We start from the raw sequence: 16,457 nt of genomic DNA, 5'->3' as shown, positions 1-16,457 counted from the left end.
AAGTTTCAACATTTAGTAAAATCAGAACAGTTTGGAGATATCATTTATTATATTCACTTGCTATTACCTTAATTGATACACAATATATGAAAATAACAATAGTTTTCTTACTTCCTAGCATTAAGGTATCCAGCCTTTCGGGTTAAGTTTCGATTAACAGGAAATTTTGTGGGATCTGGGTCAGGCACATACAAGGGGTCACTGGCTACTTCCAAATCCTCTATTGTTTGCTGCATGGTCTCTACATCGCTGTCCATTTCCCTGCGAACACTAACAGAGGGAACAGATTATTTACTACCAACTACAACAGACAAAGAACTCCTTACCAATCTTATTTATCTGTATATTTGTTCTGTATATATTTTCCTAAAGAGAACAGCAGTGGCATGGGTGGTTAAAGTGGCGTGTTATAAAGCAGCTTTACATTTTATTTGAAACTTAGATATTTGGGAACAATACCAAATTCCAAAACTAATGAAGCCACACTGAATGACTCATACTTTGGAGGAATTTTCAAACTGCTCTGCCCTGTGCGTTTAAAACAATCATTTTCATCTCCCTCCATATCGCAGATTAACCACATCACTGCTCAGACTTTGAACCTGATTAGAACTACTTTCTCTGTCTCTTTAATCTCTCATGGCTTGCAAAGCAAGATTCATTTAGTACTCTCCCATCCATCCCCTACAATTCAGATAACTGTGAAGATAATTCACTTATGGATAATTATTATGTGTCTGTTATATTCAGACATAAAACCTAGTCTACAATCAATAAAATACCATCAGATTTGACACTGTTATGAAATTCAGAGTTCAAATTCTGTGGAAAAGATGGTGAGAAAACCAAGAAGCATCCACGAGCCACTCGAGAAACATTCTCACGGCAGGGAAAATAGCCACTCAGAAATTAAGTGGTAAATATTTTTAGATTACGGTATTTAGCTGTTAACTTATCATTCTCATAACTTCATTTTCAATTTTAAGGAAGAAAATACTTACTTCTGTACACTTGTTCCAATATTAGTTAAGAATTCTTCCAGTTGGTCATTGAGATTTTCAGAACCCATCTTAAAGAAACTTATCTGGGGCAAGAGGGTGTGGGAATGGGAGGTTGAACAACAGAAACACATACACACAAAATACTTAGAGTGAATCATATAAACAATCACCAAAATACATAGTTAAGTAAAAAACAAAGGATTATTTCCAACTGTGTAAAAATAGGTTGTAGTTTACAATGATTTCTACTGGGCATAGAGCCACTGAAGAAGCTACACTTAAATTTCACTGTGCATCATCTTATATATTAACACATGCATATAGTAAGCAAGTTTTTAAAATTGGAAAATATATTTTAAAATATTTCAAGTAAGTCATATGGATAAACTATTTCATGTTTACTACAAAGATAAGTTTTATATCTGAGGAATAAGAAGTACTTATATTCAAAGGAATATTCAAATTTCTTTAAACTCTTGCTTTTAGGGGACTGCTATTTCATCTTATGTTACCCAAATTTAATTTTCTAGCCTCCTTCCTGATGTACAACTCTTGGAATACTTTGGAGTTCATCCATTAATTTTAACTCAGGAAGTATGCCAGGAACATGAGACAAGCTCAAACACGTCCATTCTCTTTCAGATCTATTATGAAGCAAGAGTGAGTGGAAGCTTGAGCAATAGGAGTAGCTTTGGAATTCATTTATCTTTCTGTCCCCAGCTGTGATGGGCAAGGTCTAAATACAAGGTAAGTGGTTTCATCTACCCTAAAATATTTGAAATCTTCATTTGCTAGGAAAACCCTTCTCCCTAACTTCCTTAAAACAGCACTCTGACATTTTAAAAAATGCTTTAAAATCACAGACACAAATGAGTATTTGACCTTAGTTTGTAATATCCTTACATTTAACATAAAAATCAAACTTAATATAAAGTTCTTAAGACAGTTATAATCCAGAACACAGTACAATATTCACCTGAGCTTGCATGTACCCAAGTAGAGGTTCTAACAATGCTATTTTCTTTTTGTATTGAAGAGTATTTAATGCACAAAAATAATGCATCATGGTCTGGTGTTGTTTTTTTCTGGAAGTGTAGACATCTTCTGTTACTTCATACTTCACCTTTGAGTGAAAGATTAAAAATACTATTATTTATTTAATTTTGAATTATCTTTAGTAGTGGCTGAGGGGAAGAGACTACCCAAGGAAAAAGGTGCATCACCAGCAATTGTACATAGCTGTCTTATTTTCTGAGATAGAAATCCTGCAGAATATTGGCTAAGATAGTTTTCCTGTTTTACTACCAACCACTTTATTTTTTAAAATGCACATTAAAAGCAGCATTCTACACATAGCTATGAACTATAGTAACTATAGTAGCTATAGTAACTAAACTAAACATGGCAGATAAGGTCTACCACATGGAGGAAAAGCAGACAACAGTCTGGTATTAGCTTAGTCATTAATCTTTGACCTTTTTCAGTTCACAGCATACCACTTGCCTCCTAGTTCTCTGGTTCTCTCCCTACTGCTCCTCTTTTCTTGTACTTGTTTTCCTTCACCCACACTTAAACTATGTCCCTTGAGTTCTTGTATTCAGACAACAAATATTTATTGAGCACCTGTTACGTAACATACATTGTCTCTTCTCTTTTCCTGCTTTTCCTGCTTAAGGTACTTAAAGTGTAACCTTTCCCAACTTACCAATCAAAGATATACTGTCCTCTCTCTGCTCTCCCAGCATTTTGTTAAGACTTCTTTACTGCACTTAACTCAGTGATAATTCAGTGTTCTCTTCATCCTTGTATTCTGGCAGCTGTTCTAGTCACATGCCTTCATACAGGAAGCCTTTGATAGATGTGGATTATCCACTCCTTGAGGGCAGAGGTGGAGCCTACTCACATTGTTCCCCCATAGTACCCAACATGTAGTAGGTGCTCAATAAATTTTTCAAATAAATTGAATTAGTGGAGAATGTATTTAAAAATACCTGGAACAGCCAGAAGCAATGTAAAAACAAAGTTCATACTTAGAGCCTTAACTGGTTCTCTATGGCAAAGTAACAAAGTAATGTAGATCTAAAAATGTATGTATTTTATAAATATTTGCACCATCAAGTAATCAGTGAAAGCAGATCTTTGTACTGAATTTGTGAGAGAAACATTCCCTTTTTGGGTCACAGTGGCTGTTGGATAGTAATCATACCCAACTGTGGATTCCCAGAGTGGTCACTGTGTCCCTACCAGCAGCCGCAGCCAAGGCTGCAGACGCCAATTCCTGGGCACAGAGACCACCTCACTCACAAGCATCTAGAGGAGGCCTACTCTGATCAAGCCTTGGACTAGGCACTGAGAGAGAAAGGATCTTAAGGAGCATCTAGATGAACTTGTTAATACTCTGTTCTTTGTTCTTTACTCAAACGCATTTCTCTTCAAATGTAGTATAATATTTCTGAATTTCACTCCTTGAAGAAGCATAAAATATATATATATATATATATATATATATATATATATTTTCCCTGTAAATGAGGAGGTCTTCAAAACAGAATTTCATTCAATTATGTATGTAACAATCCAACTTTTTAACCATTGTATATCAGAACACACTTTTGAATACATATATAAAACAAATGCAGTGTTATCAAAATACAAAGCAAAAGGAGGCAATGTTACACCTGGGCATCAATTACATTTTTGGAATAGTTATGTTTACTTATAAAACTCTATCAACAGAAAAATATTTTTGTTTAAAAAGACAATTATTAATTGTCTGATAATTAACAATTAACAGAAAGGCTTTGAAATAGCTAGAAGGAAAGAATAAACTAAGGGCAATACAGCAAAGCACACAAAGCAACTGCTGGCTACCATTTTTAAACTGGAAAAAGGAGACCACCTAATGAAACAGTTGTTAATTGTGATACTGAAGGAGTAATATGTATCACACCTTGTCGTTTTCTCTTTTTTTTGACAATCTGCTATATCTGTTAATTGCAGCATCATGATCTGGAAAACAGAAATGACTATTAACAAAAATACAACAGTACTTTGCAAAACTTATAAGTGCTTTAACGGTTTTCACATGTGCATCTTTCAACAAATGTACTAAAGCAAAATAAGAATTCCCTACTATGTGATCACTCCACCCAAATGTTCCCCACAGCCAAATTTCCCCCTAAAGTATGTTTCTGTTTATTAAATTGGTAAAAACATTTAATTCCAAGGAAACAGTAGTCCACTAAAAGTTTTTTGAAGTATTTTTTAGTACAGAAATAGCAAATGCTCATTAAAGAAAATATGGAATAGACAGGAAAATGAGGAAGGGAAAATATACCACCTTCTTAGGTATTATGAAGATAACAAACCACAAGATTTAACTTCCTTTAAAATATTTCTTCTAGCATAAATAGTGCAACTTAAATAACAAGGATTTAAATAATATTCACTTAAACTTTTAATTAGGTTCATTCTTTTCAATTATTACATAAAATCTGGCCACAGATTTGTATTGATAAAGAAATGCATCAATACAAGAAATAAATGTACAAAGTATTCAGAGCTTACCATTACTAGCAATCTGAAACACTTCCTTTAATGTCAATATTTCTGGAAAAGTTCAAGAATAATTTCAGTTTAGCATATTTATGAACTATCTTAAATTTTGTTTAGAAAACAGTAACTGCCATTTAAGCTACTATTAAAACTCCAAATATTTCAAAGTTCAACGTTTAAAGTGAAAAAGTTATTGTGTTTCAACTAGCCTAACATTTACTATCATTAACAACAGTTACACCACCAGAAATTGTACCTGCCACAAATTGTAATATGACCCAAAAACAAAATTTTAAAACCATTGCAGGGCTTCCCTGGGGGCGCAGTGGTTAAGAATCCGCCTGCCTATGCAGGGGACACAGGTTCGAGCCCTGGTCTGGGAAGATCCCACATGCCGCGGAGCAACTAAGCCTGTGGGCCACAACTACTGAGCCTGCGCTCTAGAGCCCGCGAGCCACAGCTACTGAGCCCATGCACCACAACTACTGAAGCCCGCGTGCCTAGAGCCCGTGCTCTGCAACAAGAGAAGAGAAGCCTGTGCACCGCAACGAAGAGTAGCCCCTGCTCACTGCAACTAGAGAGAGCCTGCATACAGCAACGAAGACCCAACACAGTCAAAAATAAATACATAATCTAAGTAAATTTAAAATAAAAAAAAACACTGCAAATTCTAAGATATACAAATGTTCTGATTTAGTACCAGAATCCAACCAATTGATTTTTTGATACTGACTCTAATAAGTTCAAATGCTGAATGATAAAAAGAACATTTTATTGACAAGATTATGATATTCAGTCCCCTTAGATGGAGAAGAGAGGTCTTGTTTCTTGACCTTGGAAAGGATTATTCTTGAAGAGTACCAAGACAAATATTAATTCTATCTCTAAAATACATTTGTCTTTATTCCATGTATAATTTAAATACTTTATCATCCACTAATACATTAGTACAATGTTTTTACTCTATCTATACATACTTTGTAAATGAGTCTGTATGATTGTCTGAGATTGTAAATTTTAAGAAAGCAGAGCCAAGTCTATAAACGCTCTCATTTTATCACGTAATAATCCTAAATGGGAAAAAAAGAAAGCCACCACAAGCTACTGAGACATGGGTTGTTAGATGGACCAGCCCCTACCTCCCACCACTCCAGCCCACTAACACGCCTCATCTCCTGCGCCACTGTCCCAGTTCAGGCCCTGGTCACACCTCACTGGAGTCTCACAACTTCCTAGTCCATTCTCCTAGCATCAAATCCATCCTCCAAAAACAAAGGTATACTTCTTAAAGACCTCCATTGTCTTCTCTTTGCTTATAAACTCAAGTCCAACATCTTTAGCATGATCTAATCCCAATTAATCTATTTCTAGAGTTGTCTCCCGCCATCCCCCAACACATCCAACATTGCAGCCACACTCAGTTTCTCAAAACAACACATGCATTTCTACCCATAACTCTGTGCTTTCTGGTCCCTCCAGTAGAACAGTGACTCTCTTCTCCTGGCAAATTCTTCTTCCTTGCTCAGTGCTCATGGCACGTCCGTGAGGGAGCCTTTCTGACACCCTCCTCTGAGCCCCCACAGCACCTTGCTCATCCCTAATTATAAGAGTACCAGAATTATCTGTTTACCCATCTCCTTCTCTGGGCTTTCTCAAGGGATGTGACATCTTATTCATATAAGTACTCCTCAGTATCTAGCTTAACATCTAGCAGGAGCTCCTGTAAATGTTTAGCAACCAATTAAAGTAAAAGTGACACTTGCTACAGTCAGAAATGGTTAAGGTATAGAGTATTACACATTTTACAAGCAGTGATCTTCCGACAGCTAATGAAAGTAAACATAAGCTTGACTTCAATACCTTTCAGATCTCTTTCTTTAAACTGGGTAATGGGGAACATCATGGCATCAGCAAGCTGTGTTGAAAGTACCGCATGACAAGAGCTAAGCTGGTAAAAGAAAGACCAAAAAGGCCAAATAACTACAAAGAGACAATCAACCAGCATTATGGAAACTGAACAAAACCTAGTAAAAAGGTGTTGGTATAGGGATTCCCTGGCAGTCCAGCGGTTAAGACTCTGTGCTTCCATGGCAGGGGGCACAGGTTCGATCCCTAGTTGGGGAACTAAGATCCTGCATGTCAAGTGGTGCGGCCAAAAAGTTAAAAAAGGTACTGATACATTTACATAAGGGAACCCTAAAATTATGTGATGTTATCACATAATTAGGTGACAGTCAAAAAAATTCCATTTAAAACTCTCAGAAGAAAACGTGATAACCTTGAATTTAGCAATGGTTTCTAAGATATGACACCAAAAGCACAAGCAACCAAAGAAAATATAAACTGGACTTCATCAGAATTGAAAACTTTTGTGCATCAAAGGATACTATCAAGAAAATAAAAAGACAACCCACAGAAGGGGAGAAAATATTTACCAATCACATAACTGATAAGGGACTTGTAAAGACAACCCACAGAAGGGGAGAAAATATTTACCAATCACATAACTGATAAGAATAAAGAACTCTTAAACTCAGTACTAAAAGACAACCCAATTAAAAATTGGGCAGGGAATTCCCTGGTGGTCCAGTGATTAGGACTCCTTGCTCTCACTGCCTAGGGCCTGGGTTCAATCCCTGGTCGGGGAACTGGGATCCCACAAGCCATGAGGCGCGGTCAAAAAAAGTAAAGTAAAATAAACATGAAAAAATAAACATAATTTTTTTTAAATGGGCAAAGGTCTGAATAGATACTTTTCAAATATATACAAATGGTCAATAAGCATAGGAAAAAATGCTCAACATCATTAGCCTTCAGGAAAATGCATATCAAAACTACAATGAGGGGACTTCCCTGGTGGTGCAGTGGTTGAGAGTCCGCCTGCTGATGCAGCGGACACGGGTTCGTGCCCCGGTCTGGGAAGATCCCACATTCCGCAGAGCGGCTAGGCCCGTGAGCCATGGCTGCTGAGCCTGCGCGTCCAGAGCCTGTGCTCCTCAATGGGAGAGGCCACAGCAGTGAGAGGCCCGAGTACCGCAAAAAAAAAAAAAAAAAAAAAACTACAATGAGATTCCACTTCATACCCACTTAGATGGCTATAGCAAAAAAAATTAATGAAAATAACAAGTGTTGATAAGGATGTGGAGAAATTGGAACACTCCTACATTACTGGCAGAAATGTAAAATTGTGCAAGGGCTGTGGAAAACAGTTTGGCAGTTTCTCAAAAAGCTAAACATAAAATTATTATATGATCCAGCAATTCCCCCTCCTGGGTATATACCCCAAAAAACTGAAAACTGGCGTTTGAAAAAACAAAAACAAAAACAAAAAACTTGTGCATGAATGCTCACAGCAGCACTGTTCACATTAGCCAAAAGATGGAAAACAACCCAAATCAAATGTCTGTCAACTAATGAATGGATAAATAAAATGTGGTATACATACAATGGAATTTTATTCAGCAAAACAAAATAAAAACAAAAAATGAAATTCTGATTCTTTCTACAACATGAATGAACCCTGACAACATTATGCCAAGTGAAAGAAGACAGACGCAAAAATCCACAAATTGTATGAGTCCATTTGTATGAAATATCCAAAACAGGCAAATCCATACAGACAGAAAGCAGATTTATGGTTGCCAGGAGCTGAGGGGAGGGAGGCAGTGACTACTTAATAGGCACCTAGTAGGTTTCCTTTGGGATGATGATGAAAATGTTCTGGAACATCAGTGGTGGTTGTACAACATTGTGAATGTGCGAAATGTCATTAATGGTAAATTTTATGTATATTTTACCACAATAAAAAATTCCATTTCCTATAAATATTTCTTTAAATTGATCTCCTGTGACAATATTTTGCTATGATGAGTTATTAAAGTATTTCTAAAAACTACTTTTCCAGTTAAGAGACTAGAAAAGACAGAACTACCTAATGGCTCATCTGAAAAGAAGAGCTTTCACTGCAGTAGTACAAAGTACTTATGGATGGATTCTCCGAACATTTCTCACCACCTTGCTTCCTCTTGGCTTCGAGGTCTTAATGATTTGTTCTGCTGACTGGTAGAGAAATTAATGGTTGGTATTGGTTGTTTGGGAAGCAAGGATTAATGAAATGAATGGTAAAATACTGCTCAATGTAAAAAACAGAGAAACCATAAAGAGCCCAGCTATGGCTAACAGCTTAACTCTTCTCTCCCTGCCTACATCAGACTACACAATTAAAGGCTGAATGGTACATGAAAGTAGAGACGGCACATCTATATGCTTATTCCTTGAAAACAATTTGCTTTAATCAGACAAAGATAGTGTTGTTTCTACAAGACAGCCACCAAGATTTGGAAATAAGGCCTTCTTTAAATAGTAATCTTTTATCATTGAGATTTACTCATAAAATCCTAATAATAAAACTTCCCAATAAAAGCTAAACAACTTCAGTAACTTAATTATAAGATCACTTATCCAAGCAAAATAAAATAAGCATTTACCTCATCTATAACTTTTGAAAACTGTTGCAAAGTAGAACTCATAACTTCATCATCACCCCCCAGTGGAAAACGCTGAAAAGTGAGAAACAGAGATGAGGTAAAGGTCCAATGCTGTATGTCTTTTGTGAGTGACATTATAATTTTTAAATAACTTCAGAAAACTTCTAAAATTTTGAATAAGCTCTAAAAACATCGTTTTAATAAAATAATGTAATTCATATAAGTAGTACACATTAATTAAAATGTTTGCTAAGTGACCAATCAACATGGTGTACAGGAATGCACACCATACTAGAAGTTCAAAGATATAAAATTAGCTCCAATTTCTCTACTAGCCAGCTGTGTAACCTTGAGCAAGCCTCAGTTTCTTCATTTGAAAAAAGAGAGGTAAATTAGATAACCTCTGTGTCTAACATTAACTCATTAAAATTAGATATAAGTGCATAATGGAATTTCAACGGCATATCAAAATTACCTTCTGTGAATCCCAAAAGGCTTAGGATTATTGATAAGAAATTCTGTTTATCTATACAGATACTGTATCACTGCATATTTTAAATTATACTTTTAAAACTTTCATATATAGTACCTGTTTTTCATATTCTTTTAAAAGTTTTGAAGTCAGGTGTGTTGCTGCACTTAATTCGTTCTACGAGAAAAGATGAGCATTCAAATTAACACAGTAGTACAGATTAAGAAAAAAGTTTTAATTGAAGATTCCTATGCCACTTTTATTTATCACTTAACATAAATATTGTACAACATGTTCTCAAAACCCCTCATTAAGCCATTGGAAAGGGAACTACCACTAAGCACTTTAAAGGGAAACTCAAACCACGAAATAGACACCATCAAGGAATTCAGCAGTGTCCCAGGTGTGTGCTTTTTCTTTTTAGCTAATAAAAACGAATAGTTAAAGCTTTAAAGCTAGAAGTAAACTGTACAAAATGTTAGCCAGAATCTTCAGAGAGTCTACATTGATAACTGATTATCCCTCTCTCTAGATGCTGATACTAGACCATGAGAAGCATTTAATAACATACAACCATATGACCTAGTCATACCATATAGCAATGTAGCCATATGAAGGAAATACTTTTTTTAATTTAAAGGTTTTTTTTCAGTGATGAATATAATGACACATGTAATGTTTCTTTTACATATTAATCTGTGTGGTCAGAAATCAAATTCTTGAGCAACCTATCACTAAGAAAAATAAATAAGTAACTATTACAGTAACTGTAAAGTACATAATGAAAATTTGAGTCCAGAAAGAAGAGAAATTGAGAAGGGGCAAAAAAGAAACTTGTACACTTAATTAATCCCAAAGAGAGTTTATCATAGAACCCAGGTTGCTGTTAAGGCTTATAATTAAGTTACATAAACAGAGCCTCAAATCTTATGCCTGTTCAACCAAAATAATCTAGTCATATCCTTTTAAAATTCATCTCCTAGTACCCCAGAGCTATATCTACTCTATAGATATAGCTATATCTACTAGAGCTATATCTATTACCTTCTAACTAGATAGAGGCTAGCTACTTACAAATCCTCTGCTCAAAAAGGAGAAGTATCCCATAAGATTAAAAGCGTGATTAGGGAAAATACTGGTGACAATACAGGGTTTTAAGTCAAATCTTATGCAAAGATCACTATCAATGAGTTTCACTAAGAAAGTCCTTACTATGTTTGGGGAAAAGGAGCAGATGCTTCAATCTTCATCACTTTTGTAGTGCTACAAACTATACACTAGTAATTGAAATGTAAGCTCTGTATTACAAACTACTTAATGTTCATTCATCCATTCAACAAATGTTTATTACTATGCACCCTGGACAGGGCTAGGCACCAGTAAATAAGACAGACACTATCTCTGTCCTCATGGGCTTAAAGATTTATTTTACAAATGCACTGAGTCAGCCTTTAGTTCTTTACCTGTGCATCATAAATCCGATGCATAGCTTGATACAACTGGTTCATATAGTTGGAAATAGCTGTAGCATCTTCTTCAAATACACCCAGTAAAGACCTTGTCTGTATAAAATAAAAGCAGTAAGTTTATGTTAACGATTATATAAATCAAGTGGAAATCTTTTTTTCCTAAAAGATGCAAAAATCACAGGATATCAGAACTCTAACAATTCTGAGTTTTGATCTATTTTCTCTCTCTTGATAGTAATGCCAAGATGCTAGGGTTCTTTATTCTCAATTTCACTTCATTAAAACAGATAGATTTTCCAACTGTGTTATATAAACCTTAGAAGGAACAACAAAGGTATATTTTTATGAATTAAAAAGTCTGTAATTAAGAACAAATCTACAGAATCAGTCAAGGCTATATTAACAGTATTCTATGTACAAATATTTTAAATATCTTTTTTCAGGATAACTTAGTATGATTATTTCCCTCTCTCTCTCTCTCTTTTTTTTTTTTTTGGCTGTGTTGGGTCTTCATTGCTGCCCAGCGGCTTTCTCTAGTTGCAGCAAGCAGGGGCTACTCTTCGTTGCGGTGCATGGGCTTCTCATTGCAGTGGCTTCTCTTGTTGCGGAGCACAGGCTCTAGGCACGCGGCCTTCAGTGGTTGCGGCACGTGGGCCCAGCAGTTGTGGTGCACGGGCTTAGTTGCTCCGCAGCATGTGGGATCTTTCCGGACCAGGGATTGAACCCGTGTCCCCTGCCTTGGTAGGCGGATTCTTAACCACTGCGCCACCAGGGAAGTCCCTGGTTATTTCTCTTTCTCCATAGTCTCTTCTAGTAGTGCCAACCCCCTCCCCATCATAATCCAAAATAACACCATAGTACCCCTTCCCCTCCCCAACATGGCCTGTAAAATGCTAACTAGGTTTTTTCTGAGTGCAGAATTTGGAATCATTTTCTTCTTCTTTATACATTTCTATGTTGTTAGGCTTTTTTTTTCCCCCACAATGAGCATAAGCGTGTAAAAATTACCTTCACTTTAAGAGTAAAAACTTGTCAGTCAGTAAATGTTAAGACTGTCAATAAAAAGGATCAGAGATAAGGAAACTCAGCATAAAGGCAAAGTATGTTCACCTTTTTATATCCCAAAGGCAGGATAAGAATTAAATTCCAACAATTATTGAGATAACTACAGCTTAAAATCTAAAAGATGACCTTGTACTTTTATTCTACAAATAGTTAATTTATACCTCAGCCTTAGAAGCTGGTTTCTAAAAATCAACTTATTCCTTAGCTTCCTATTTTCAGAAGAGAAAGCTAAGTCACTATGGTTGTTTTAAAAAGCAGCGCAAAATCATTATGCCAGTATATGAAGTCCAAGTTACCTCAATCCTCTACTTCCCAATGCCCCAGAAATTTAGATCTGGCAGAATCTTTTTATTTTTTAGCTCTAGTGCCCTACTGCCATTCCCCAAGTGCTATTTTAAGATGTAAAAAAGAAAGCATCATGAAATCTTGTTTCACTAGTGCCATTCTTAAGAAAAGTGTGCCACTTACATTTTTTTTCTTCAAAAATTAGCATTCTAATTCAAGGAATAACACATTTATGCAAAAATGTGTAGTGGACTTATATTAAAAAGATGTTCTTAGCCTCAAACAGGGTTGAAACAGCTTCCTTATGTAAAGCTAATAAGATTGAGTTCAACACTGTATAATGACTGTTTAAAGTTAGCAGCTTACAAAAATGCAATCAATATGGTACCATTTCATTGAATCTATGACGGCATCCACTGTGAGCTGTGCCAGTTTAATATACTACTGTCACAAACAAAACAATGCTGGCAATTAAGCTATGAATTCAGGTTTTCTAATGTCTTGAAGTTTTTACTTTATATTTATGGAAACAGATCTTTGACAATTTTTTATATAACTCTCATATAAACACAAAAAAGAAAACACAAGTTGCACAAGTTTAATATAACCCTAAAATTTCAACTCTTGTGGGTAATTTTTTGACATAAGAGACACCGCTAGCCATGTTTTCACATCCAATATTATTCTGTGCCACGAGCAGGTGACAAATATTTCTCAGAAGTGCTCCACTTTTATCTCCAATATTTTCTTCCAAATTATTGATACCCAGTCAGCAAGTTTTGATGGCAGCACTTGCTTCATGTTACTAGCTGTCAAAGAAATATTTTCAGACAAAAACAAGACTGATAATCCTTCAAGTGGCTGTGAATTGATTTGTTGGCTGAACATTAAAAGGCTGCACTTAGCCACTCATGTCACTAGGAGAAATAACCAAGTGTGTACATTTGCAGGCAATTACAAGTAAAACAACATCAACTGTAAGGGGCATCTCAATATAAGAGATGTCAAAATGTGAATTTAAAAAAAGTACATCTCATAATCTTTGAGTATTTCATATTATGCCAAAGAGAAAAGCCTCCATTTGGGATTGGAGTTTGCCTTCACAGTTCTAGCTTAGATGGATCATTGATAAGATTGTTATCTACATATAAAATCAGTTATTTTTTTAAAGATCATATCTTTTCTTACTAAATAGAAAGTTTAATTTTTTTTCTGATTTTCAAAACAATATATAAGCATTGATAAGGCATCTAGTATAGTCTTAAGATTTCCTACTTCAACATGGTATCTTTTGCAGAATGGTATGGTTTGTGCAAGATAATTCTAAAGATGTTTATGTGCAATCAGCTGGATTTGGACTTGCAAATATAGCCCTATTTTAATACTTTGCTACTTTAAATTAAAACTAAAAAAGGATAATTGTAATTCAGCGTAGTCCTTCAAGACTCCCAGGCTCTAACTTTTTTACATAGCAACTGGCAGGCCATTTTTGACTAGAATCAAATAATCTAATAAAAACATCTCTATCAGGAGCTTTAGAAGTTTTCCTCCTCTTTGTTACTCAACTTCTTGGACTCTATCCTAGATAAACAGTCCAGATGAGAACAAAAATTGATGCCCAAAAGCATTAATCTTAGCACTATATATAACAGCAAAACTTGGGAAAAACTCTAAAAGTCCAACAACAGGACAACTATATTAAGTGAGTCAAGGAAATGTGCAACCTTTGAATTTTTTATTCAGTATGTAATAACGTGTGAAGGTACTTAAGCTACAATGTGTAGTTAAAGCCAAATAAAAATCATTATGCACAATATAATCTCAATCACATTAGAATGTGTAAGAGAAAAAAACTAGAAAAAAGAAAGCAAACTGTTAACAGAGTTTGCTGCTGGGCGCACGACAGGTAACTGTGTGCTTTCTGTATCTTCCAATTTTTCTGAAGCAAACAACTATTACTTTTATAATCAAGTACAAAGATTAAAACATTCACTATCTATAACAGCTGAAGTTCAGAGAAGTTAAGTGACTTGCCCTAAAGTAGAAGGTACTAAGCGGCAGTAATGACTAAAACCCTTATATCCTGAATCCCCAATCCAGGGCTTTCCATCTTGCCACAGGTTTTCCCCAAGAATTGCTTCTCAGTGTCTTACCCTTCTAAATCCCAGTTGTCCCAATTAATCTTCCCAAGTAAACATTAACTAGTTCAAATTTACTACTTCTAGAAATTGAAAGACTATCAACGTGGCTATTTCATTAAAAATTACCATAAAACTAATACTAATACAGCACATTCTTGTAAAAAAAGAAGCTCAAGTTGTAAACTAATTGTGTGAAAAGTCCAAGAAATTAGATGAGTCAAGAGATTATACCCTCCTAAGTCATGGCTAGGGCACTGTGTAACCCATTCTGAGCAGTGTGTAGTCTTTATGAGCTATAAAAGCGAGCCCAGGTATGAGAAGAAAGGTAAGGCACCTGTTGAGTCTTATAAAATAAAAAAGTAAAATGACAAAAGTACACCTGAGCAATACATCCCACAAAATTTTTGCTAAACATCTGAAACAAATGTAGCTTATGACTTTATACTACAGAAATCGTTAAGCATTTGAACTGGCTATTCTGGCAGTCAAAATAAGCCAAGAAGTCAGTTTCTCTTTGTGTCAATACAGGCTGATAAGAGTACATTACCAGCAGGAACTGGCCTGTGAAGATAACTTTCAGCGTGAAAAAAAACAAATCAATTCCACAATCAGAGCCCAACTTCAACTTGGCAATCAAAATTGGCACCACATCCATGGCAGACATATCATACAGTAAAGGGGGATCCAGCCCCTCCCTTCTGTTCATTTGGAGTCATATTAAACCGTCAAGACACATGAAATATGTGCAGTTGTAGTTCTAAATGAACATTTCAGAAAATTTTCTTCATTCTAAGTGGTAGCCAACCAGCAACACCGTCTGAAATCCCTTATTGTGTAAGAGACAGACCTAGGGATGAAGTTTCTCAACGCAAGTTACAGCGCCTACCAACATGGTTTTTAACATCGCTGATTTCATTCTTCAGTACTGAAAACATCAGTAATGGTTACGTGTTCCTAGACTATCTTAAGCTAGAGCAACCACACTAGCATCATCCCCAACGCACAAAACACAGGGCTTTTATTTTGATGAGTTCACTAAAGCCAAGTCTGCAACGAGGGCGCAGCAGTCGTGGAGCCGCGAAGGCGCCGTCCTCCACTCGTCGTGCATGGTCCGAGTGACAGCGGCTACACTCACGGCCACGACACTCGGCCGAGAGGCTCCGGGACCCTTGACGGGCTTCGCCGAGGACTCTACGCACGGGCATATCAACAGCCTTTCAGCATCTCCCCCCCCAAAATTATCCATTTCCTTCCCTAGCTTGGTCAGAAATCATTAAGTCTACGGGGTCTTTTCTCCTTCTGCATTCTCTCCGAAGAGGTTTTCGAAGAGAAAATTCCAGGTTCGGGATTTACCATCTCACATCACGGCGATTATAAAGCATCTTTTGTCAAATACAACAAGGGAGCCCCGCGCGCGTTTGTGACCGCCGGGCCCACGAGCCAAGGCGGCCGCGGCTCTGTCGCAGCCTGCCGACGTCCCAGACCCCGCGCGCGGCTCTCGGCCCAGCGGAGCAGGCCCACGCGGGCCTCGGTAGGGCGGCCCGGCCTCCGCGATCGGGGCGCCGCCCGCTACCGGCGGGGGCACTTGGGGGCGGCGCCCACCTAGGCCAGGGCTGGCACCTGCTGCCGCGGCGGCGCCAGGCCTGGGGTCGGCCAGCCCCGCTCCTTCCCTCGCAGCCCGCCGCCGCCCGCACCTTACCTGCGGGCTGTCCTCCAGCGTCTCCTCGATGGGCAGCTTGTCGATCCCCGGCATCGTGGCGGAGGGAGGGCCGCAGCAAAAGACGAGGCGGCGGCCGCCCACAGCTCCCGCGCCCGCCCGCCTGCAGCAGCTGACCCCGACCCGCCCTCTCTCGATGGGTCTGCCGCCCTCGCCGGGCGCCAAGGGGCTGCGCTGCCGCGCGGGAAATCCCGCCCCCTTGGCCTGACTGCTCCGCCTCCCGGCGCGCTCATTGGCTGGCGGTGACGCCCGTCACTGCGACGGG

The 16,457-nt window shown here is 37.5% G+C and overlaps 1 protein-coding gene across 3 annotated transcripts in view; it reads right to left on the bottom strand.

Moving 5' to 3' along the window:
* Window positions 1-16,345, bottom strand: part of APPL1 (adaptor protein, phosphotyrosine interacting with PH domain and leucine zipper 1) — a 32,448-nt gene extending 16,103 nt beyond the window's left edge. For all 3 annotated transcript variants that reach the window (XM_079933329.1, XM_079933330.1, XM_079933331.1), the window contains exons 1-10: window positions 16,175-16,345; window positions 10,979-11,077; window positions 9,633-9,692; window positions 9,044-9,115; window positions 6,417-6,504; window positions 4,569-4,610; window positions 3,952-4,010; window positions 1,978-2,124; window positions 1,002-1,084; window positions 112-270 (exon numbers count right to left, since the gene is read on the bottom strand). In XM_079933329.1, the coding sequence (XP_079789455.1) occupies window positions 112-270; window positions 1,002-1,084; window positions 1,978-2,124; window positions 3,952-4,010; window positions 4,569-4,610; window positions 6,417-6,504; window positions 9,044-9,115; window positions 9,633-9,692; window positions 10,979-11,077; window positions 16,175-16,228 (863 nt within the window). In that variant the 5' untranslated portion in view covers window positions 16,229-16,345. The remainder of the gene's footprint in view (window positions 1-111; window positions 271-1,001; window positions 1,085-1,977; window positions 2,125-3,951; window positions 4,011-4,568; window positions 4,611-6,416; window positions 6,505-9,043; window positions 9,116-9,632; window positions 9,693-10,978; window positions 11,078-16,174) is intronic.
* Window positions 16,346-16,457: the final 112 nt, after the last annotated feature.

The sequence above is a fragment of the Stenella coeruleoalba genome, assembly GCF_951394435.1.
Source record: "Stenella coeruleoalba genome assembly, chromosome: 10".
In the NCBI taxonomy this organism is placed as follows: domain Eukaryota; kingdom Metazoa; phylum Chordata; class Mammalia; order Artiodactyla; family Delphinidae; genus Stenella; species Stenella coeruleoalba.
Note: the sequence above shows the minus strand (reverse complement) of the source record. Positions and strands in the feature narration are given on the sequence as shown.